Source organism: Hemitrygon akajei, chromosome 1 (genome assembly GCF_048418815.1).
Source record: "Hemitrygon akajei chromosome 1, sHemAka1.3, whole genome shotgun sequence".
Lineage (NCBI taxonomy): Eukaryota > Metazoa > Chordata > Chondrichthyes > Myliobatiformes > Dasyatidae > Hemitrygon > Hemitrygon akajei.
Window position 1 is genome coordinate 185360642 of NC_133124.1, and position 23681 is coordinate 185384322.

Sequence of the window (23681 nt, forward strand, 5' to 3'; positions counted from 1 at the left end):
GCTGAGGAATTCCCTGTCTTCACCCAGGGTGCAGTCACAGTTTGGAAGCTGTTCCCTCAGGAAGAGGTGGGGGAACGGTCAATGCATTAGGGGGAAGCTGGAAAAAGTGAGAAGGGGGTCACCTTCAGAAATTGCCTCTTAAGTGTGAGATGTTGCATTGGGAAGTCAAATCTTAAAGTTGGCAGGGTCCTTGAGCGTGTTGTAGGCCAGAGGGGTGAAGTAGCTGGTTGCCTGAAGGTGGAGTCACGCACGGCTAGAAAGGGTACTAAAAGAGGATTTTGACACAGTGGCCTTCGTCAGGGCACTGAGTATACAAGTTGGGAGATCGTGCTATGGTTGTACCGGTGAGGCTGCACCTGGAGTATCGAGCTCAGTTCTGTTCACACTGCTATATTAAACATTTAATTAAATTGCAAAGAGTGTAGAAAAGGTTTCCAGGGATGCTGCCAGGACTCGAGGGACTGAATTATAGGGAGAGGCTAGTGTTTTGTTTCTTGGAGCACAAGAAACTGAGGGATGGTCTTATAGACGTGGATGAAAGTAAGTAGTGAGAATGCACTCACCTTTCCCCCCCCACCTAGAGGGCATGGGGTTTAGAGTAAGAGGGGAAAGAATTAAGAGGAAGTGGAAGAGCAAGTTTTTGTTTAAAACACAAATGGTGATACTGATGTGGAATGAGCTGCCAAAGGAAGTGATTGAGGCAGTTACAGTAATTACTTTTAAAAGACAGCTGGAGAGATACAGGAATTGAAAGAGTTTAGATGATAGTGGGCAAATGGGCTATCTTGGACAGCGTGGACCAGCTGAGCCGAAGGACCTGTGTGTGTTGCATGACCCTATGAGGAGGTAGGGTTGACTCGTCGCCCTGAGCTGCTGTCGACTCTGTGGGCAAGTCTGTCCCAGCCACAGTGAATCAAGGCAACAGGAAGCTGAGCGGTGACCTTACAGAGAGTCATAAGATCATGAGGGGCATATGAAAGGTGAATCATCATAGTCTTTATCCCCAAGGTAGGTGAATCCAAAACTAGAGGACATGGGTTTAAAGAGAGAGGGGTGAGATTTAAAAGGGACACAAGGGTATGTTTCTCCATTCAGAGGTAGTGGTTATATGGAACGAGCTGCAGGAGAAAGCATTAGAGGGGGGTACAATTGCTATGTTTAAAAAGCGGAGATAGGAAAGGTTCAGAGGGGAATAGGACAAATGCAGGCAAGTGACGAGGTCAGGAGGACACCTTGGTCAGTATGGACGAATTGGGCCGAAGGGCCTGCATCTGAGCTGTATAACTCTCTGACTTAGGTTGAGGCACCATTTACAAAGCTGGGGAACAGGCCCTTGGGTTTAACGTGCTCATGCTGGCCCACCTTTCCGAACCCCGTTTACCCTTAGCGTCTCTCTGCGGCTGGGAGATTGGAGAGTTCCTCCTGATACTTTGTGCATGCTCTGAGAGCATCTGTCTCCTCCACCCCCTCAGGTAGTCCACACCTCCCTCTCACACTCCGAGGAATTACATCCTTCCTCAGGTTTCCTGCACACTGCCCCCCTCCCAGTCTAAACCCATTCCTCAGACACCTCAGCAGCAGAGAGAAACTTACCCATTACCAACACCTCTCACAGCCTGGGCTACCAAATAACTATCATCCTCATCTCTGGATAGGCTCAATAACCGAGAACTTTCAGTCCTTTGCGATGAGGACACAGAGAGAGTTCTGCACCCTGGGAGGGAAAAGTTCTCTCTGACCTCAAATCCAAATGTCTAACAATATTAGCAGGATGAAAGGCAACTTTATGGAGGTGTGACCAACACACACAAATGCTGGAGGAACTCAGCAGGCCTGGCAGCATCTACGGAATAGAGTACAGTCGACGCTTCGAGCCAAGACCCTTCAGCAGGACTTTATGGAGGTGTATTAGATTATAAGAAAGTTTTTAAAAATGTACTGTACTGCTGCCACAAAACAACAAATTGGATGACACACTGCACGTCAGTGATAATAAACCTGTTTCTGATACAGAGTCGACAGCCTGCCCCTCTTTCCTAGAGCAGCAATACCAGAGGACATCCTTTTAAGGTGAATGGAGGAAATTTTAGGGATGACGTCAGAGGTAGTTTTTAACACAGTAGGATCCCGTACGGTAGAGACTGATATATTAGAGGCGTAAGAGACTCTTATGGACTCATAGCTCTCCATCCCCTATAGTACTTTTCCAAATTGCTCTTAAATATTGAAATTGAGCCTGCTTCCACCACTTCTTGCCGGCAGCTCGCTCCACACTCACAGCACCCTGTGGTCCCTCCTCAGGTTTCCGTCAAATATTTCACATTTCACCCTTTACCTATGACCTCTAGTTCTAGGCACAGCTGAATAAAAGCATGGAGGTTAGATTTATCACGGAGTGGGTTAAAAGGATAGCACAACATGGTGGCCGAAGTGCCTCTGCTGCAGTGTGCTCTACTGTTCTATGTTCCAACCCCTAACTGAAACTATTGTATGTCCCATCTGCAAATCCAAGATATTCTGTCATTAAGAATTAAATTGGAGAAAACTAACCCAATCTGGAGGACTGCTAAATACCTCTACTCAGTCTGTTAAGGGCAATTTTGAGCTTCCAGCTCTTTGGCCATTCACATTGCACGTTTAGCATCGTACACTGCTGCAGTGTCTCTTCCCCCACCCCTCACCAACTTCTCCCACTACTCAGCTCTGCTCCCACCCTCAGCTTCACACGTTCCCGGGAAAACTGAACTGCTCACTCGGCATAGCGGAACATCCCCCCGACTCGCCACCGCACTGGAAACAGGATACAGCCCTTGCCGAGTACCCGATGAATTATGCAGGACGGGAGCACTGAATTATACAGGACCAGTCCTAAGCGGGAGTATCACTGGCATATTCTGCCGCTCCCCCCAGTGCACACCAGAGCCGGTCCCAGCTCCCACCCACCACGCCCAGCATCAGCTCCCACCCCCCTCCCCAAGAACACTGTCCCACACCAGTGCTGGTCCAGAGAGGGTGGTACCTCTCCGAAAACCTGTCACTCACCTCCCAATAATGCACCCAACCAACTAGCTTCCCATATTCCTCGACGTGAGATCTGTGAGCCAGTCCTGGAATCTCATCCCCATCTCCAGCTCTTCCCTTCCCTCCAATTACCCCACCACGACTGCTTCCGACATCCCTCCCTCCCTCCAATGCCACCTGCACTGGACTCCCTCGAAGGCCCCACTTTCCCTGCTATAACCTCACCCCCCCCCCACCACCCTGTCTCTCTAAGGTCCCTCCCACCTCGACTTCATGAGGAACCTCTCTTCACCCCACTGCCCCCTCCAGCCCCAACTCCCAACGAGATCCCTCACTCCCACCTCCACTAAGATCCCTCCCGATCACTGATTCCCTCCAAGATCCTTCTCTCCTCCCATCCCTCCCTCTGCGACCCCCTTTGAGGTCCCTCTCTCACCCCACTCAACCTACACCCTTTCTCCCCCTCCACTCCTTACCCTCTGAGCTCTCCACCTACTCTCATTCTGAGGAACCCTTTGTAACTCACACCCCTCCATCCTCCCTCTGTCCCCGTCTCACCTTCTGATTTCAAACCCAGTATTCCCCCAATGCACCTGAGGAGCCTCCCTCCCCCCTCCCTCAGGGTGCTCCTGAACCCGTCCTTTCTGCAGATTGTCCCCGAGACAAGCGGTCTGCCTGTACGGACCGGGGTGGTGCACTGGACGAGGGGTGGAATGGCTGCCCCTTTGTTGATGGGGAGAGGGGAACAGGTTCTGCAGCTGGGGCAGACCCTGTCCAGCCCAAGAGCTAGGGACAGCAGTTACTTACCTTCCTCTCCTCCCTCCCATCCCCACTATCACCATTTATCTCTGTCTGTCTTTCACACAGTCTCCCATTCCCACCTCCCTCAAGGGTAGTGTCTCCCTCCCTCCCTGCATCTGTGGCCTCTGTTCTTCCCTCCCTTCTTCTGAGGTCTCTCCCCTTCATTCCTCCCACTACTGGCCCCCCTGCCTCATTTCCCTCTTTCTTTTCAAGATCCTCTTCCCTCCATGGTCCTACTTTCTGCTATTAGAGGGCCTTCTCATACAATACTCTCCATTTCCAACATCCATCCCTCCCCAATGCCACCTGTGCCATACTCCCCCGAAGGTCCCACTCTCCCTCCTATTCACCTCCCGATTCTCTCTGAGGTCATTCCTTCCCAACCTTGATTTCATGAGGAACCTCTCTTCATCCCACTGTCCCCACCAGACCCTTTATTGGGGACGCCCCGATGAGGGGACTCAGCCCGATATGTCGACTGAACTCCTTTCCATAGATGCTGCCTGGCCTGCTGAGTTCCTCCAGCACTTTGTGTGGTGTACCTCACCTCGTGGTCCCTGCCTGGTTCTCTCTCTCAGCACAACGCTTTACAGTACCAGCAATTCCTGACACAGTCTGTAAGGAGTTTGTACATTCTCCCTGTGACCACGTGGGTTTCCTCCTGGTGCTCTAGTTTCCTCCCTTCAATGCAATGATGTACCGGTTGTCAGGTTAATTGGTCATTGTAACTGTCCCCTGATTAGGCAAGGATTTATTGAGGGGATTGCTGGAAGGGTCTATAACTCAATCAATCAATCCTTCCCTTCCTCTGTCCCTCTCTTCTCCATTTCTTCCCACCTCTCTCCCATTTATCTATCCATCATCCTTTATTCTCCCTCCGAGCTGGGGAGAGCACAGACAGAACAGCGGCAGGCCTCTGGCTGGGCTCTCGGGGGTTAACAGCAAGCTCTCCTCACGGCCGAGCAGCCGCTGCAGCTGAGTGCTGCAGATGGGGGCACTGCGGCAACCTGCGGCAGACAGCCCCAGTGCTCCCTGCTGCCGGGCCGGGGCGGGCAGGGCGCACCGAGGGAGGGGGGGCGAAGAGACAGGGGATAGAGTTGGAGGGTGAGAAAGGTGAGGAAGATTAAGAGAGAGGGAGACAGGAGAAAAGGATCAGAGTGAGAGGGGGAAATAAAAGGAGGGATAAAGAGGAGAGAGGGCAAGAGAGAAAGGAGAAATGAGGTGAGAGAGGGAGAGCTAGGGGGTAAAAGAAGGGAAGGAGAGGCGAGGAAGTGAAAGAGGAACAGAGAGAGGGAATAAAGAGGCTAAAAAGGGATAAGTGAGTTTTGAGGGGGAAAGACAGAGGGTGAAAAGGAAGAGAGAAAGAGAGGGAAAAAGCAGAGAGAAATAAGGCGGAGGAGAAAGGGAAGAGAGCGGTTTGAAGAAAGACAGTTTGGAGACGGGTAAGAGACAGGGAAGAGAGAGGCAAAAACATAGAAGAGTAAGAAAGGAAAGGCAAAAGGCAGGCGGGGTGAGGGGCAGAAAAAGGGGGAGACACAGAAAGAGGGGAGAGAAACGGAGTGGGGTGAGATAAGAGAGGGGAGGGGGAGAGGGGAGGAGGGGAGAGGGGGTAGAGGGGTGATAAAAGGGAGAAAGATGGAGGAAGGAGAGAAAAGATTGATGGGAAAGCGATAGTGAGAAGGTGAATAGCAGTGGAGAGAGAGCAATATTGACAACATGAGAGAACTGAGCAAACGGGAGGAGAGAAACCAGTGGAGACAAGCGAGGGGAGGTGGGGTTGAAAGAAAACAAGACGTGATAGGGAGATGGAGGGAGGTAGACAGAGAGAGAGAGAGAGAGAAAGAGAGAGAGAGAGAGAACGAGAGACTGACGATAAATATATATATAGGGAAAGAGAGATAAGGAAGGTCATAAATAGATCTGGGATAAGTGAGCGAGGAGATTTGGGAATAACATTCCCCTGAGTTAGGGCTGGCGGAGCTGGGCAGTGTGCTCGATGCTCCCAGCTGTGCCCCGCATACAGATGTGCTGAGCTCTGACCTTCACACAGCTGGAGCTCCCTGACCTTGGCTCATCCCTCCCTCCGTCCCCTCCCCCACAGCTCCGCAGTGAGGTTGGCCGCCGGCCAACTCTGCACCACAGTAACGCAGCAACCTGCTCTCACAGCCCGCTCTCTCTGCATCACACTCCCTCCCACGCAAAATGACGGGAGAGCCCACCGGAGGCAGGGAAGGGGGCAGAGACAGAGGAACAACGGAGAAAAACGCAGATGCACAGACATGGTGAGAAGATGCAGACAGAGAGAGAGGGAGGAAGAGGGAGATGGAGAGAGAGGGAGGAAGAGGGAGATGGAGAGAGCGGGGAGGAGATGGAGGGAGAGGGGAGGAGGTGTAGGGAGGGGGAGATGAAGAAAGGGAGGAGATGGACAGAGAAAGTGACAGAGGGGAGATAATATATATAGATAGATAGATAGATAGAGAGAGAGAGAGAGAGAGAGAGAGAGAGAGGAGTGAGAGAGAAAGAAGATGGAGAAAGGGAGATGGAGAGTGATAGGAAAGATGCAGAGAGAAGCGAAATCAAGACAGAAGATGGAGAGAGGCAGACGGCTATACAGGTGGGATAGAGAGAGGCAGAGAAAAGGGATAGAGAGAGACAGGATGGAGGGGATGAGGGAGGGAGGGGTAATTGTGGGAGTAAGACAGAACGCACATGGAAGCATCTTATCCTATTTCACATGATCATTTAAGGTCCATCATCGGTCTGACAATTCCTCCCCACCTCCATCTTTGCTTCCTTGCATCCCCTCATCAGCTGCCGGTTCTCCCCCACCTCGTCTCCCTCCTCCTCCACTGTGTCTCCAACTCTCACCTGCTTCCCCTCCTCCCTCCATCTCTGTCTCCTTCCCTCCCTCTCACACCGCTCCCTCCATCCTTTCCATACCTCACCTTTCCTTTTTCTCCCCTCGTCCCCGTCCATTCTTCCCTCCCTCTTCTCTGCTTCCCTTTCATTCGCACTCTTGCTTCATTTTACCTCCATTCTCTCACCCCCTCCTTCCTTCTCTTTCCCTTTGCATACCCACCTTCTCTCCCCCCCCCCTTATCCTTGTCATTTCTTTCACCCCCTCAGCCTTCCTCCTCTTTATCTATCTGCATCTCTCCCTCTCCTTGTCCTCGTCTACTTCCTTTTCTCTCTCTCATTCCTGTTTCTCCCTTCCTATTATCTCTCTCTCGTTCTCCGCGCCTCCCTCTCTTTCTCTCCCCACTCGACCGTTCGATCGGCTCCCTTCCCAGGGCGGGCTTCCTGACTCCTTCCCGTCCAACGCCGCCGCCCTCGCTGCGGATCGCAGCCCTCCCGCTGTCCCGTCTCCCCCGTCCTGGGCCCGATCGACCTGTTGGCTGACTTACCCCCATGTTGAGAGGTGAGGAAGCGACCGGGAACGAAATCGGCTGGAGGAGGAGGGCAACGTTGCTGTCGAGATGGTAACCCGTCGGCTGAGGGAGCTACACAGACTGAAATCCCCTCCCCACTCGCCTCCGCTCCTCTAGTCTCTCCTACAAAGAGGCAGAACCGCCCCCTGCACAACGAAAGCCAATCGGCTGCGGGCTGCGGCTGCTGACGGACAGGCAGGCCCCGCCCAATACTGCAGAAATCTCCTTGGACTAAAGATGGGGGTCTCCCTCATCTCCTACCTCTCTACCATCGCCTCTCCGTCTCCCATCTTCTAATAGTCGCCCCTTTTTATCTGCATCTCCCTAGTCTCTTCACAGTTTCCTTCATTTCATCCCTCTGCCTGACCCCTTCTCCTGGTATCCAGCAGTATCTCGCTGTCTCCCCCACCCTTGGCCTCTCCAGTCTCTTCCCTCTCCTCCTGAGCTCTCCCATCTCCCCAACCTCCCTCCATCTCCTCAATGTCCCTCCATTGCTCGAAACTCTCCCCATTACCCCAATCTCTCCCAACTCAACCTCCTCCCATCTCCTCAACCTCTCCCATCTCCCCAACCTCTCACATCTCCCCAACCTGTCCTATCTTCCCAACCACACCCCATCTCCCCAATCTCCCCATCTCCCCAACCTCTCACATCTCCCCAACCTGTCCTATCTTCCCAACCACACCCCATCTCCCCAATCTCCCCATCTCCTCAACCTCTCCCATCTCCTCAACCTCTCTCATCTCCCCAACCTCCCTCTGTCTCTCCAAACTCTCCCCATCTCCCAAAGCTCTCCCTCTCTCCCCAATCCCCCCTTCATCTGCCCATCATCTCCCCAAACCTCTGTCTCTCTGCTCAGTAATTCTCACCCTCTCCCACCCTGTACATGTGTATGTGTCCATCTGTGTGTCTCCTCAATCTATTACGAAACATCAGCATCGATCTCAATATCTGTTTGTATCTCTGCATCTATTTCCATCCATCCTCCTCCTCACCCTGTTGACTATTGACTTTGAGCCCCAACATTGCTCTCTGGATTTTGATTTTACTCATTATCTCCCCATTTTCTCTCTTGGTCTTTCCTTCTAAAACACTGGTGAGGCCTCACTTGGAGCATTGTGTGAAGCTTAGGGCCCCTGCTGGATGTGCTGTCATTGGAGAGGATTCAAAGGATGTTCACAAAAATGATTTCCGTCTGGGTAGCCTCTAACCTGATGGCATGAATATTGATTTCCCGAAGTTCCATTATCCCCCCCCCTTTTACCATTCTCCATTCCCATTTCCCTCTCTCACCTGCCCATCACCTCCCTCTGATGATCCTCCCTCTGCTCTCTCCTATCAGATATCCTCTTCTCCTGTCATTTATCTCTTTCACCAATCAACATCCAGCTCTTTACTTCACCCCCTCCCCGCTCCCCATTTCACCGATCACCTGCCACCTTGTACTTCTTACTCTGGCTTCTCAACATTCTTTTCCAGTACTGGTAGACAATAGGTGCAGAAGTAGGCCATTTGGCCCTTCGAGCCAGCACCGCCATTTATCCCTTTACCTGGTTTACCAAAACGTCGACAGTTCACTCTTTTCCATAGATGCTGCCTGGCCTGCTGAGTTCCTCTGGCATTTTGTGTGTGTTGCTCATGAAAATGATTCCAGGATCGAATGGCTTGTTATATGAAGAGAGTTTGATGACCCTGAGACTGCATTTACTGGAATTCATTATAATGAGGGGTGACCTAATTGAAATCTATTGAATGTTGAAAGGCCTCAACAGAGTGGATGTGGAGAGGATGGTGGGAGAGGGTGGAGATGAGAGAGTGGTGAAGCTGTGGATGCCAAGTCTTTACTTATATTTAAGACAGAGGTTGACAGATAATTGATTGGTTAGGGCATGAAGGAATATAGGGAGAAGGCCAGAGATTGGGGCTGAGAGGGAAAATGGATCAGCCATGATAAAATAGCAAAGCAGACTCGATGGGCCAAATGGCCTAATTCTGCGGCTGCCTATGGTTTTATATCACACTCTCCCTCCTGCTCTCTTATATTTTTCTTCCACTCTTCATCCTCCTCACCTACCCTCCCTGCTTCTCTTTCCCAGTCTCTCTCTCTCCTAATCTCCGCCCTCCCCTCGCTCTCTCCGTCTCTATTTTTCTCTCCACGGCTTTTTGACTCTCCCTCCCATGTCTCTCCTCTCCTCCTCTTCCTCTCCCTTCCTCTCCTTGCCCCCCCCCCCCATTGCTTTCTTCTCTCCCTGGCTCCCAGCTGCAGCAGCAAGATGATAAAATAGAGATTACACGGGCTCAGTTGCCGTGGTGATGGGATCTACGCAGACGATCTATATAGAGAATAGATCAATGGATGGCACCGAGGTGTGAGAGAGGAGGAAGGAAGGATAGAGAGGGAGAGGGGGAAGAGAAAGGGGGAGAAAGAGAAGGGAAGGGAGAGATGTAGAGATGGATGGAGGAAGGACTGTGAGATGGATGGAAAGAGGAGGGATAGATGCAGGGTGGAAAGAGGGATGTGGGCATCACTCATTGATTGATTGGAGGGACGGTGAGTCGAGGGGTAGACAGATTGTGCGTGGAAGGATCTTCCCCAGGCATTCGTGGTCCAAAATCCCGACGTCCCTGGCTTTACTAAAAAACCTGAGTAAGACCCGGGCCGTAAATCCAGAATTCATTCCTACCGAGTAGGGTGCAAAGTACGGACCGGAGCACAGAGACGGGAGTAGGGTCCTAATTCCGGAGCGGAGTATGGACTGGAGTGCCAACCATTGAGCGGACACGAATAGGAAATGGGATACGGAACAGGAGGCAGACTGATGTACAGACCAGAGTAGGGTCCAGAATATGGACTGGAGTGTGGAGTGAAAGTGGAATGGAGTGTGGAGTGAAAGTGGAATGGAGTGTGCAGCTGAGTGTAGAGCAGAGCGTCAATGGGAGGATGGGCTTGGACCTAGAGTGGAGATTGGGAGCAGAGTACGGAATGGAGTCCATAACAGTAAGGGGTCCGGAATGCGGAGCATACAGAGTGTGCGCAGAATAAAGCACAGCAGGGGCTGCAGAGCAGATTATTGACTGAAGCGTGGAATGGTGTATAGATTGTAGTGTGGATTGGAATATGGACTGGTTCATGGAGCAAGGTCTGACAGAGTGAGAACTGCAATTGGAATGGATTTATTATTGTCACAAGTACCGAGATAGAGTGAAAAGCTTGTCTTGCAGACTGGTCACACAGATCAACTCATTACACAGGGCTTTGAGGAAGTGGAAGGGAAAGCACTAACTGTGCAAAATATAAAGTGTAACAGTTACAGAGAAAGTGCAGTGCAGCTAGATAATAAGGTGCAAAATCATAATGATGTAGAGTGTGAGTTCAAGGGTCCAACTTATCATGTTAGGGTATTGTTTGTACTGGGGTCAGTTGATGGACCTGTATCAAATACCACTGAAAGTAGCCCTTCAGCCAATTTTGCCCATTCTGGCTGAGATATCAGTCTGTGCTAATCCCTTTGCCTGCATTAGGCACACATTCCCCCCTACACTTTTCCAATCCAAGCACCTATCTGAATGTATTTTAAACATTACAATTGTGCCCATATCCACCACCTCTTCTGGCAGCTTGCCCCAGATATTCACCACCCTCCGAGTAGGGAAACCTCCCCTTCAAATCCCCTTTCACCTTAACTTGCTCCCTTTATTTTAGACTCCTCTACCTCAAGGAAAAGATATATTATTTATACTATTTATGCTCCCCATAATTTTACAAGCACCTGTAAGGTCACCCCTCGATCTCCTACACCCTCTGAGAATGAACCCGCCCAATCCAGTTTCTCCGTATAACAACATCCCTCCCTACCAGGCAAGCATTCCACTAGATATCTTCTACACTCTTTCTGTTGCTACCTCATCCTCTATATGGTGTGAGTCCAGAACTATACGCCAAATAATGCTCCTAACAATACCCCCAAGTGCAGACTAACCGTGTTTTATACAACTGCAACATGACATCCCAATGCCTAGACTCAATGCCTCAATGTCACGGCGTTCAGGGATCTATGGACTTGCACTCCATGATTTCTCTGCATATCAATGTCTCAAAGGTCTCTGCCATTTACAGCTCATGTCCTATCAGAATTTGATCTCCAAAGTTGCATTATCTAACACTTGTCTGGATTGAATTCCAGCTGACAATGTACCACCCAACTTTCCCCTTGAATGAATGGTCCCTAGTATGATAAGATGGACCCTTCACCTCACGGTTTATCTTTTTGTGGCCTTGCACCTTATAGTCTGCCTGCAGTTCACTTTCTTTGTAGCTGTTAACACTTCAGTCTGCATTCTGTTATTGTTTTAACTTGTTCTACATTAATGCACCACTTCATTGAAATAGTCTGTATGGATGGTATGCAAGACAAGCTTTTCACTGTATTCTGGTAGCTGTGCTAACAATAAACCAGTTTACTTTCCAGTTAATCTATGTTCCAGTGTATCCTTAGATGACTATCTAAGTCCCTAACAATTTTTCATCTGCAAACTTATAAATATCTGGCTTTCACGAAGGGAGAGGTCGGAGAACACACACCACTCCTCACTGGGAGTTCAGAAATTGTACTTAAGTAGAAGCTTGAGGAGATAGGGGAATTCACCGGAGACTCAAGCCGATTTCTACAGGTGCACCGTGGAGCGCATTCTAACTGGTTGCATCATTGTCTAATATGGAGGCTCCAATGCACAGGATTGAATGAGGCTGTGGACTCAGCCAGCTCCATCACGGGGACAATCATTCCACCATCAAAGACATCTTCAAAAAGGGGTGTCTCAGGAAGGCCATCATTAAGGACCCTCACCATCCAGGGCATTCCGTCATCTCATTACTACCATCAGGCAGGAGCCTGAAGGCCCACTCTCAACATTTTAAGAGGAGCTTTAGATTTCTGAACGGTACATGGACCCAGTAACACTCCCTCACTATTCATCTCATACACTTAAAAAAAAATTTAAATAGTAGCTTTTATGTCTTGCTGTTCATGCTCTTCTGTGATGAAACAGCAAATTTCATGGCATATGTCAGTGATAGTAAATCTGGCTCAGATTCTGATCGTACCCCCTACATTCCAGGCACCTTATTCTAGAAGATTTAAATGCGTGTGGCCCTTGGTGACTTGGCTGTTTGTATTCAGGACTGGCTTGGCCATAGGAGGCAGAGGGTAGTGGGGTGATAGTACTTACTCTGGCTAGAGCTCCGTGTCCTGCAGGACTTCTGCTGTTTGTGATACATATAAGTGATCTGGATGAAGATGTAGATGGACTTATTCATAAACAACGATTGATGGAGTTGTAGACAGTGAGGAAGCTCTCAAATGATACGAGATACAGGTCACTTACAGGTATGGGTGAAGAAATGGCAGAGGGAGTTTAATCTGGACAAGCGTAAGATGTTGCACATTGGGAGGTTTAATACAGTCAATGGCAGGACCCTCTGGAGCATGTATGTAGTGAGGGATCCTGAGATCCAACTCCATAGCTTCCTGAGAGTGGCTACGCAAGTAGATAGGGTGATTAAGAAGGGCCATTGACATGCATGCTTTATTAGTCAGGCATTGAGTGTAAGTGCCAAGAAGTCATATTGCAGCTGAACTAAACTTTGGTTAGGCCACACCTACATGCCTTTCTGGTGGCCCCAGTACAAGGAGGATGTGGGGACTTGCTGAGGAGGTTCACCGGGATTGTGCCTGGATTAGACGATAGGAGCAAAAAGAAGATGCTGGCCAAACATGAGTTGGTTTCTCTGGAGCCGCAGAGGCTGACGAACGATGATAGAGTATAACATTATGAGAGACATCGGGTAGACAATACAAATCTTCTTTTTCCCCAGAGTAGAATGCCAAATACTAGCGGGCATGCATTTAAGTTGAGAGGGGTTAAGTTTAAGAGAGACGTGCAGGGCATTTTTGTGCCTGGAATGGGCTTCCGGGGATGGTGGTGGAGGTAGATAAAGCCGAAGTGATTCAGCATCGTGTTTGGCTTAGACATTGTAGGCAAAGGTGCCTTTCCTGTGTTCCACTGTTCTACGTTCTATTTCATCCAAGTCATTTATATGCATCACGAACATTAAAGGTCCCCACATTCATCCCTGCGGTACATCACCACTCACAGATGTCCAGCTGGAAAAACACGGAGCCGATTTCAGACTGGAGTCTGGAATGGAGTGCAGAGGTGAAAGTGTGGACTGGAGATCCACAGGAGTGAGGCCTGGCATGTAACAAACACAAGCAGAGAATGGAGAGGCAGGTATGTTTTCTTTGGAGAGGTTCATAAAATTCCAAGGGATGTAGAGGGTAAGAAGCATTGTCAGGGCAGAGGCACCTGTAAGTGGAGGGTACCGGTTTAGGGTGGGGTGGGAAGGAATCCCCTTTTAAATCACTTCCCCACCCCACCCTAAACCAGATTCTGGGAGACACTACCAGAGGGGGAGGTGAAGACAAAGATTCCCACACCACTTACTGCAAGAAGCTGAAGGATTGTGGACACAAGTCAGCATATCACAGAAAACAGCCTTTCCTCCACGGACTCTGTCAATGCTCCTCACTGCCTTGGCAATGCAACCAGTGTAATCAAAGACCTACCCCCCCCAAAACATTCTCTCTTCTCCCCTCTCCCAATGAAGATACAAAAGCCTGAAAACACGTGCACCAGGCTCAAAGACAGCTTCTATCCTGCACGGTCTGAACAGTGCCGTGTATAACAAGATGGACTCACAATTTCCCTCATTATGATCTTGCACCTTATTATCTACCTGCACTGCACTTTCTCTGCAGCTGTCACACCTTATTCTGCGTTCTGTTAATGCTTCCCCCCACCCACCTCAGTGCAGTGATCAATGATCTAATCAATATGAACAAACTTTTTACTGTGTTTCAGAACGTGTAACAATAATAAAACCAATTCCATTTCCAAGTACCTGAGTGAGCACGTGAATCACCAGGGGTGCAGACCAAAGTGGGTCAGAATGGATGGGAAGAAGGGAAATGTTGGGCCAAAGGGTTTGTTCCCATGCGGCTCCACTGCATGAGATTCCAGACCTCCTTGGGTCCCCCATTGTAGGAATAACAACATCAGGACAGACAGGAAGGATCAAATGGCCTCTCCTTGATAGGAAATCCTTGGAGCATGAATGACCTGGATGGAAATATGGATGTGGATAAGCTTGCAGATGATATGAAGGTTGATTGCACTGTGGTTAGTGTAGAAGACAGGCAAAGGGTATAACAAGATATAAATCAGCTGCAGATTTGGACGGAGAAGGGACAGATGAACTTTAACCCGGCCAAGTGTGAAATGTTGCACTTTTGGAGATCAAAGATAAAGACATAAAACGCTGTTAATGACAGCACCCTTAACGATGTCAATGAGCAGAGGGTTCTTGGGGTCCAACTACAAAGTTCCCTGAAAGTGGCCAACACAGGTTGTCAGGGTGGTAAGGAGGACATATGGCATGTTTGCCTTTATGAGTCGAGGAACTGGATTCAAGAATTTGGAAGTTATTTTGGCTTGACCACATTTAGGAAGGAGGGATTTAGAGAGGGCGCAGTAGAGATTTACCAGAATGATGCCTGGTTTAGAGGGCATGTGCTATAAGGAAAGATTGGACCAACTTGGACTGTTTTCTCCAGGTCAGCGGAGGCTGAGGGGAGACCTGAGATTATGAGAGGCATGAGTATGCAGCCGGTATCATTTTCACAGGGTCAGAGGGCATGCATTTAAGATGAGAGAGGAGATGAGCAGGGCATTTTTCTATCAGAGGGTGGTGGGTATCTGGATTGCGCTGCCAGGGTGGAGGTAGAAACAGATACGATAGAGGCGTTTAAGAGGCGTATAGATTGGCACATGAATGGCAGGAAATGGAGGGATATGGACATTGTGTTAGGCATTTAATTACTAGTTTCATTAGTATGTCACATTGTGGGCCAAAGGCCCTGTTTCTTGTGCTGTACTGTTTTATGTTGTATGTAGTACATTGAATGTTGCACCACATCTCCCAGGAGCACCGAGCAGGACAGCAGTGTTCCTGATACCTCTGCCACCAGCCTCCCCTGCACACGGACTTCTGACTCTGTATCTGGTAGGGATCTCGAGACTCCCCACCCCCTCTTCCATCAACCCCAACCACCCACCCTGATCAGCCTAGACCACAGTTTCTGGAAAGGGGATCATTGGCCGGAAGGATCGAGGGTACAGCTGCGGAGACTCACCATGAGGACTGGCCGGGTGTTTCCTCTGTGCGTCTCTCTCTTCCTGGTCCGCCTCTCCGAGACTGGCAGCTTCGAGACGTAATCCCGGGATCTCAGCAGCTATGTCTGACACTCTCACTGATCCTCTAATCCCTAGCTGGCCTCAATCCCCTGCGCTGGGCCGCAGGACTCCCTCCACAGTGGGCCCTCTCTATCTATGGCAGCCTGCGGTCTCAAAGTGGAGGACATCTCGGGAATTTGGCACCCTAGCCAGAACTGGAGCAGTCAGAGCCCTAGAGAGACTGGGCTCATGGAGAGCATGGCTCCAAGGTCAGATAATAAGGCACTGACCTCGCCTGACCTACCACAAGACCATAACTCCATTTCATGACCAGCTCCCAAGACATAGATCCCACGTAATCTTCCCTGAGAAATGGCGCCTGTGTAATATTCTTGTGGCCCAGCTCCCATCTAGTATTCAGTAGTGCAACATCCCCTGAGAGATATTTCCTGTGGCACGGGTAAACTTTCCCACAACTCAGCTCATGAGTACTATTCCCCGTTATGACACTCCCATGCATTGTTCTCTGTGACACAGATCCCATGTAATCTTCCCTGTTATGTGGCACACATGTAACATTTCCAGTGGCACTGCCCCATGTGACCTTCCACATGACCCCATTCTCATGTGACCTTGCCTGTGGCCAAGTTTCCATGTAATATTCCTTGTGACTCAGCTCCACAGCTAAAACTTCCTGTGACGTAGCCACAATGATTTCCTGATCACAGTGAAGACGTTGATGATGTCTTCTTGGACATCAGTAAAGCTTTCAACAAAGTTTCCTCATGGTAGGCTGATCCAGAAGATTAAGGCTTGCGGGATCCATGGAAACTTGGTAACTTGGATTCAGAATTAGCAGACATAGAACACAAAGGGTAGTGGTGGAAGAATGTGACTTTGATCAGAGGTCTGTAATCAGTTCTGTTCTATAGGGATCAGTGTCAGCACCTCTGCTGTTTGTAAACTATGTAATTGACTTGGCTATATGTGAGCTGATTAGGAAATTTACAGAGGGAACAAAACTTGGTGGAGCTGTGGATAGTGAGAAAGGTTACCAAGGGACTCAGCGTTGTATAGATCATTTGGAAATATGGGCAGAGAAGTGGCAGATGCAGTTTAATCTGGTTAAGTGGGAAGTCAAATGTAAGGGGAAGGTGTAGACCACAGGACCATAAAGCATAGGAGAAGAATTAGGCCATTTGGCCCATTGAATCTGCTCTACAATTTATTATCCCTCTCAAATACATTCTCCCTCTTTCTTCCTGTACTTATCAAGAACCTATTTTAAATATACCCAATAACTTGTCCGAAGACAAAATGGCAGGGCCCTTTAGAGCACTGATGTACAGAGGGATCTTTGAATGCAAGGCCACAACTCCCTGAAAGTGGCAACACACGTGTGCCAGGTATTGAAGAAGGCGAGTTGCATGTTGATCTTCATTGGTCAGGGTGTTGAGTGTAGAAGTATCAGGTGCATGTCTGGCTCCCCCATTACAGGAAGGAGACGGAGGCTTTCGAAAGGGTACAGAAGAGGTTCACCACAATGCTGCTTGGATTTGTCAAGGTTGGAGCAGCCAAAGCTGAGGGGACACCTGATAGAAGTTATATAAAAAAAATGCACATTACTAATAAAATTAATAAAATTACCAGCAGTGAGCCTGCTATCAGTAATGGGAAAGATATTGGAAGGTATTATAGGGACCAGATAGAAAACATAGAAACATAGAAAACCTGCAGCACAATACAGGCCATTCGGCCCACAAAATTGTGCCGAACACGTCCCTACCTTAGAAATTACTAGGCTTACCCATATCCCTCTATTTTTCTAAGCTCCATCTACCTATCCAAAAGTCTCTTAAAAGACTCTATCGTATCCGCCTCCACCACCGTTGCTGGCAGCCCATTCCACGCACTCACCACTCTCTACGTAAAAAACTTACCCCTGACATTTCCTCCGTACCTACTCCCTAGCACCTTAAACCTGTGTCCTCTTGTGGCAACCATTTCAGCTCTGGGAAAAAGCCTCTGACTATCCACACGATCAATGCCTCTCATCATCTTGTACATCTCTATCAGGTCACCTCTCATCCTCCGTCGCTCCAAGGAGAAAAGGCTGAGTTCACTCAACCTGTTTTCATAAGGCATGCTCTGCAATCCAGACAACATCCTCGTAAATCTCCTCTGCACCCTTTCTATGGCTTCTACATCCTTCCTGTAGTGAGATGACCAGAACTGAGCACAGCACTCCAAGTGGGGTCTGACCAGGGTCTTATATAGCTGCAACGTTACCTCTTGGCTCCTAAATTCAATTCCACGATTAATGAAGGCCAATACACTGTACGCCTTCTTAACCACAGAGTCAACCTGCGCAGCAGCTTTGAGCATCCTATAGACTCGGACCCCAAGATCTCTCTGATCCTCCACAACGCTGAGTCTTACCATTAATACTATATTCTGCCATCATATTTGACTTACCAAAATGAACCACTTCAAACTTATCTGGGTTGAACTCCATCTGCCACTTATCAGCCCAGTTTTGCATCCTATCAATGTCCTGCTGTAACCTCTGACAGCCCTCCACACTATCCACAACACCCCCAACTTTTGTGTCATCAGCAAACTTACTAACCCATCCCTCCACTTCCTCATCCAGAGTACTTGCATAGAGCGGGACCGATTAGAGATAGTCAGCACGGCTTTGTGCATGGTAGATTGTGTATAACCGAATTTATAGAGTTTTTTGAGGAAGTTGCCAGGAAAGTGAAGAACCAGCTATCATTATCATCACCAGGAAAGTGAATGAAGGCAAGGCAGTGGATGTTGTCTACATGGACTTTAGCAAGGCTTTTGACAAGGTCCCACATGGGAGGCGGCTCAAGAAGATTCAGTTGCTCAGCATCTAGATGAGGTAGTAAATTGGATTTGACATTGCCTTGCAGGAGAAGCCCGAGTGGTAGTAGATGGCTGCCTCTCCGACCGGAGGCCTGTGACTCGTGGTGTACCACAGGGACTGGTGCTGGGTCCGTTGTTGTTTGTCATCTATATACAGACAGACATACTTTATTTATCCCGAGGGAAATTGGGATTCGTTACAGCTGCACCAACCAAGAATAATGAAGAAATATAGCAATATAAAACCATAAATAATTAAATAATAAGCTAATTTTGCCAAGTGGAAAAAATCCAGGACCGGCCTATTGGCTCAGGGTGTCTGACACTCCGAGGGAGGAGTTGTAAAGTTTGATGGCCCCAGGCAGGAATGACTTCCTATGACGCTCAGTGTTACATCTCGGTGGAATGAGTCTCTGGCTGAATGTACTCCTGTGCCTAACCAGTACATTATGATGTGGATGGGAGACATTGTCCAAGATGGCATGCAACTTGGACAACATCCTCTTTTCAGACACCACCGTCAGAGAGTCCAGTTCCACCCCCACAACATCACTGGCCTTACGAATGAGTTTGTTGATTCTGTTGGTGTCTGCTACCCTCAGCCTGCTGCCCCAGCACACAACAGCAAACATGATAGCACTGGCCACCACAGCCTCATAGAACATCCTCAGCATCGTCCAGCAGATGTTAAAGGACCTCAGTCTCCTCAGGAAATAGAGACGGCTCTGACCCTTCTTGTAGACAGCCTCAGTGTTCTTTGACCAGTCCAGTTTATTGTCAATTCGTATCCCCAGGTATTTTTAATCCTCCACCATGTCCACACTGACCCCTTGGATCGAAACAGGGGTCACCGGTGCCTTAGCCCTCCTCACGTCCACCACCAGCTCCTTAGTCTTTTTCACATTAAGCTGCAGATGATTCTGCTCACACCATGTGACAAAGTTTCCCACCGTAGCCCTGTACTCAGCCTCATCTCCCTTGCTGATGCACCCAACTATGGCAGAGTCATATCAATGATTATAATTTGGTTAACTGGATCAGCAAATTTGCAGATAACACCAAGATTGGGGGTGTAGTGGACATTGAGGAAGGCTATCAAAGCATGCCGTGGGATCAGGACTTGTTGGAAAAATGGGCTAATAAATGGCAGATGGTATTTAATGCAGACAAGTGTGAGGCGTTGCATGTTAGGAAGACCAACCAAGGTAAGTCTTACACAGTGAGCAGTAGGGCACTGTGGTAGTAAAAGGGGATCTGGGAATACAGATTCAAAATTCTTTGAAAGTGGTGTCACAGGTAGATAGGTTTGTAAAGAAAGCTTTTGGCACACTGCCCTTCATAGATCAAAGGTACTGAGTAATAGAGTTGGGATGTTATATCAAAGTTGTATAAGATGTTGGTGAGGCCTATTTTAGATTATTTTGTGCACTTTTGGTCACCTATCTACAGGAAAGATGAAAATAAAATTGAAATAGTACAGAGAAAATTTACAAGAAATTTGCCGGGACTAGAGAACCTGAACTATGAGGAAACACTGAACAAATTAGAAAACGTATTCTCTAGAACCTAGAAGATTGAGAGGAGATTTGATAGTATACAAACTTATGAGGGGTATAGATAGGGTAAATGCAAGCAGGCTTTTACCACTGAGTTTGGGTGGGACTTCAACTTGAGGTAATGGGTTCTGGGTAAAAGGGGAACATGAGGGGAAACCTCTTCACTCAGGGTGGTGAGAGTGGGAAACAAGTTGCTAGCGAAAGTGGTGGATGCAATTTTGATGTCAATATTTAAGAGAACTTTGGATAGGTACATGGATGGGAGTGGTATAGAGGGCTATGGTCTGGGTGCAGGTCAATGGGACTAGACAGTTTAAATGGCTTAGCATGGACTATATTCCTCATTTGCACTACTTATTGTGTGTATTTCTTGTGACTAAAATTATGAGAGGTATAGAGAGGATAGGATGTCAACAAGACCAAGGAACTGATTTGGGACGTTGGAGAACTGCACTGAGAGATCAGCAGAGAAAGGGGTGAGCACTTTCAAGTTCCTGGATGTCCACAGCTCAGGGGATTTATCCTGGGCCCAACACATTGATGAAATCACAAAGAGGGCACACCGTGTCATTAAGAGGTTAAGGAGATTTGGGAATGTCTCTTGAAAAATTCTGCCTTTGTGTAGTGGAGAGGATTCTGACTGTTTGCATTGCCATTGGGTATGGAGGCTCCAATGCACAAGATTGCAAGTGGGTGTAGATAGCCAGGTCCATCACAGGCACAACCTTCCCCACCATCAATGAGAGGTAGTGCCTCACTAATGACCCTCATCATCTGGGACATGCCCACTTCCCACTACTGCATCTGGGGGTGGGTAAATGAGCCTGAAGAACCACACTCAATGATTCAGGAACAATTCAGCTTATTCCCTTCTGTCACGGGATTTCAGAACTGTTCTTGAAACAGTAAGCACCATCTCGGTATTCCCCTTCAGCAACTATTTATGTATTTACTGTAACTTGGCATATTTTTATGCCTTGCACACGACTGTTGCTACAAAACAAACAAATTTCATTAAGTTCATCAGTGATAATAAACCTGATTCTGACAATCAGAGTCTTCCTCCCAGGGTAGAAATGTCTAACACTAGAGAGCAAAGCTTTGAGGTGAGAGGGGAAAGCTTAATTTTGTGAAGGAAGTTTTGATTTTGAGAGTGGTGGGTGCGTGAAGTGGTAGAAGTAGAAATGATTTGTTCAAAAGCCATTCAGTTTGGCAAGTGAACGGAGAGGAAACTGAGAGATATGGACCAGATACAGGCAGATGGTAATTGTCCTGAAAAGGTTGGCAGGGATACGATGGGCTGAAGGGCCTGTTTCAGACTTTGTTTTCAGAATCAGGTTTATTATCGCAGACATACGTTATGAAATGTCTTGCTCTGTGGCAGCAGTACAGTGTCAGACACAAAAACTATTAGGAGTTACAAAGTAAAAATTAAATAAATAGTGTAAAAGAGGAACGTCTTGATGGGCCGTTCAGAAATCTAACGTCAAAAGGGAGAAAAACCTGTTCCTACAAATGCTGAGTGTGGGTCTTCAGACTCCTGCACCTCCTCCCTGGGGGTGACCAGAAGAGGGAATGTCTCGGGTGCCGAGGGCCCTTAATGATGGGTGTGGCCCTCGTGCTATACAGCCGCTTGCCATGTCAGCCACAGTGAGGGGAGTTGTGCCAGAAGTGCTGGGTTAGCTTACAACCCTTAATGGACTCTTTGGATCCTGGGCCCCGGAGCCTCCACACCTGGCGGAGACGCAACCACTCAGAATGCTCTCCACCGAACATCTGTAGAAGTTTGCTAGGCCTTTGGTGAGATACCAGATCTCCTCAAAGTCCTAATGAGGTAAAGTTGCTGGTGTGCTGGGCCCAGAATAGATCCTTTGAGACGTTGACGCCTAAGTACTTGGAGATGGGTGCTCAACTTTCCACCGCTGACCCTTCAATGCGAACTGGTATGTCCTTTCTCGTTTTCCCCAAGTCCACAGTCAGTTCCACGCTGACGCTAAGTGCGAGGTAGTTGCCGCCGCACCACTCGACCAGCAGGCGATCTTTCTCGCCAGCTGAGATTCTGCCACCAGCAATGGTGTCATCGGCCAATTTATAGATGAATGCCTAGTCACACGGACAGAAGCATAGGGAGAGGCTAAGCACGCAACCTTGCGGGGCGCCGGTGTTCCCCGTGATCCAGCTCCCGTGTTAAATTCCCTGTACCGATGCTCCCGTGTAATAATTCCAATGGCCCAGCACTGACGTTAACACTGTGCCGTGCCTCCCGCAGAAAAGGCAGGGCGGAGCATGTTTGATGTGGGTTGAAATGTGTTTATAAAGCGCGTTCGGAATAGTCTGTAATGCCCCGGGATGTTTGAGGAAGTTTAGTCTCCGCCTCACTCCTGACAGCCAGTGCCTGAGTCCCGAGACCGCACATCTCTGATGCGAGGCACGACAGGCAGAAGAGACGTCAGCTATGATTTAACCTTGTCACTTCCTGCAAGGGTTCGCTGGTTTGTCGGTGCGAGGTTTCACTGCTGCAGTGGCAGGGAAACGCCCCGTTACGGGAACAAGCTTCCCAGAACCCGACACTCTCGCCCCACACACACAAAGCAGAGACACCGACACATTTCCACCAATACACAGTCAAGCACATACCCACACACACTCTCACCTAGGCAGAATCTGAACAAGCCGATAGTACCTTTGCGGTCGAAACTTGCAGCTAAGGCTAATGTGACCAAATATTAATTTAGAGTGATTCATGCGCGGCACCCAGGTCTCAGGGAACACAGATGCCATTCAGTCCCTCAGTGCCCGAATAATCCTCTGCTACTTTTCTTTCCATGGACGTGGTAGCCTCAGATTTTCCATCCGCTACGGCTGCTGACATAAACGTGTGTGTGTGTCAGAGAGAGAGAGAGTGTGTGAATGGGTTAAAGATTCTCAGTTACAGAGAGGAAGTGAGAGAGCCTGGGATTAGGAGAAAGCAATCAAGCAAAACGTTCGACAAGGGAGTGTGCAGAGGAGATTCCCCAGGGTGGCGCCTGGAATGGAATATTACAGTAATGAGGGGAGACTGGAGAGGCTCGGTCCGTTATCCTTGGGGTTAAAGGGGGTTATAAACTGATAGGGCAGAGAATGAGAAACCTTCCCGTGGAGCAGAAAGGCCTAGAAATGGAGGGTATGGTGAAGGGAAGAGGGAAGTGATTCAGAAAGGATCTAAAGGGAATTTTCCATGGGGGGGGGAGGAGTCTGGAACCGACTGACTGCAGTGGCAGGTGGGGGTGGAGTGAAGGCAGAGCAGTGCTAGCTTGAATGTGCAGAGGTACAGACGGGATTCGGAGAGGCAGGGCAGATGGAGGGAAGCGGCTGAGGAAGAGGACGAAGGGGCAAACCGAAAGGGGAAAGAGGGAGGTGGCCGTGAGGTGCAGAGGGTGAGGGATTAGAGGGAGGGAGAGGGTCACGGGGAGAGAGGGAAAGAAGAGAAACAGGGAGGGAGGAAGGGAGAGTGTGCACAAGTAGGGAGGAGATTGGAGAGTGAGGAGAATGCAGGGCAGACTGGGTGGAGAGAGAGGGGCAGGGGGAAACAGTATTTGAGGGGAGAAAGAGAGACTGCAGAAGGTTGAAGAAGAGGAGTTAGAGAGGCCAGGTACTGGGGTGGGGGAGCAGAGGGATGGGAGGGAGTAAGCAGGACAGAGGGACAGGGGAA

The 23681-nt window shown here is 48.9% G+C and overlaps 1 protein-coding gene across 2 annotated transcripts in view; it reads right to left on the reverse strand.

The window, feature by feature from the left end:
• The window catches only part of atp1a3b (ATPase Na+/K+ transporting subunit alpha 3b), a 62910-nt gene extending 47389 nt beyond the window's left edge, over window positions 1-15521 (reverse strand). The window contains exon 1 of one of the 2 annotated variants that reach the window (XM_073056065.1): window positions 15503-15521. In XM_073056065.1, coding sequence (XP_072912166.1) covers window positions 15503-15505 — 3 coding nt within the window. In that variant the 5' untranslated portion in view covers window positions 15506-15521. Of the gene's footprint in view, window positions 1-7226; window positions 7388-15502 lie in introns of those variants that run through there. The other variant, XM_073056058.1, reaches the window with a different exon arrangement.
• Window positions 15522-23681: the final 8160 nt, after the last annotated feature.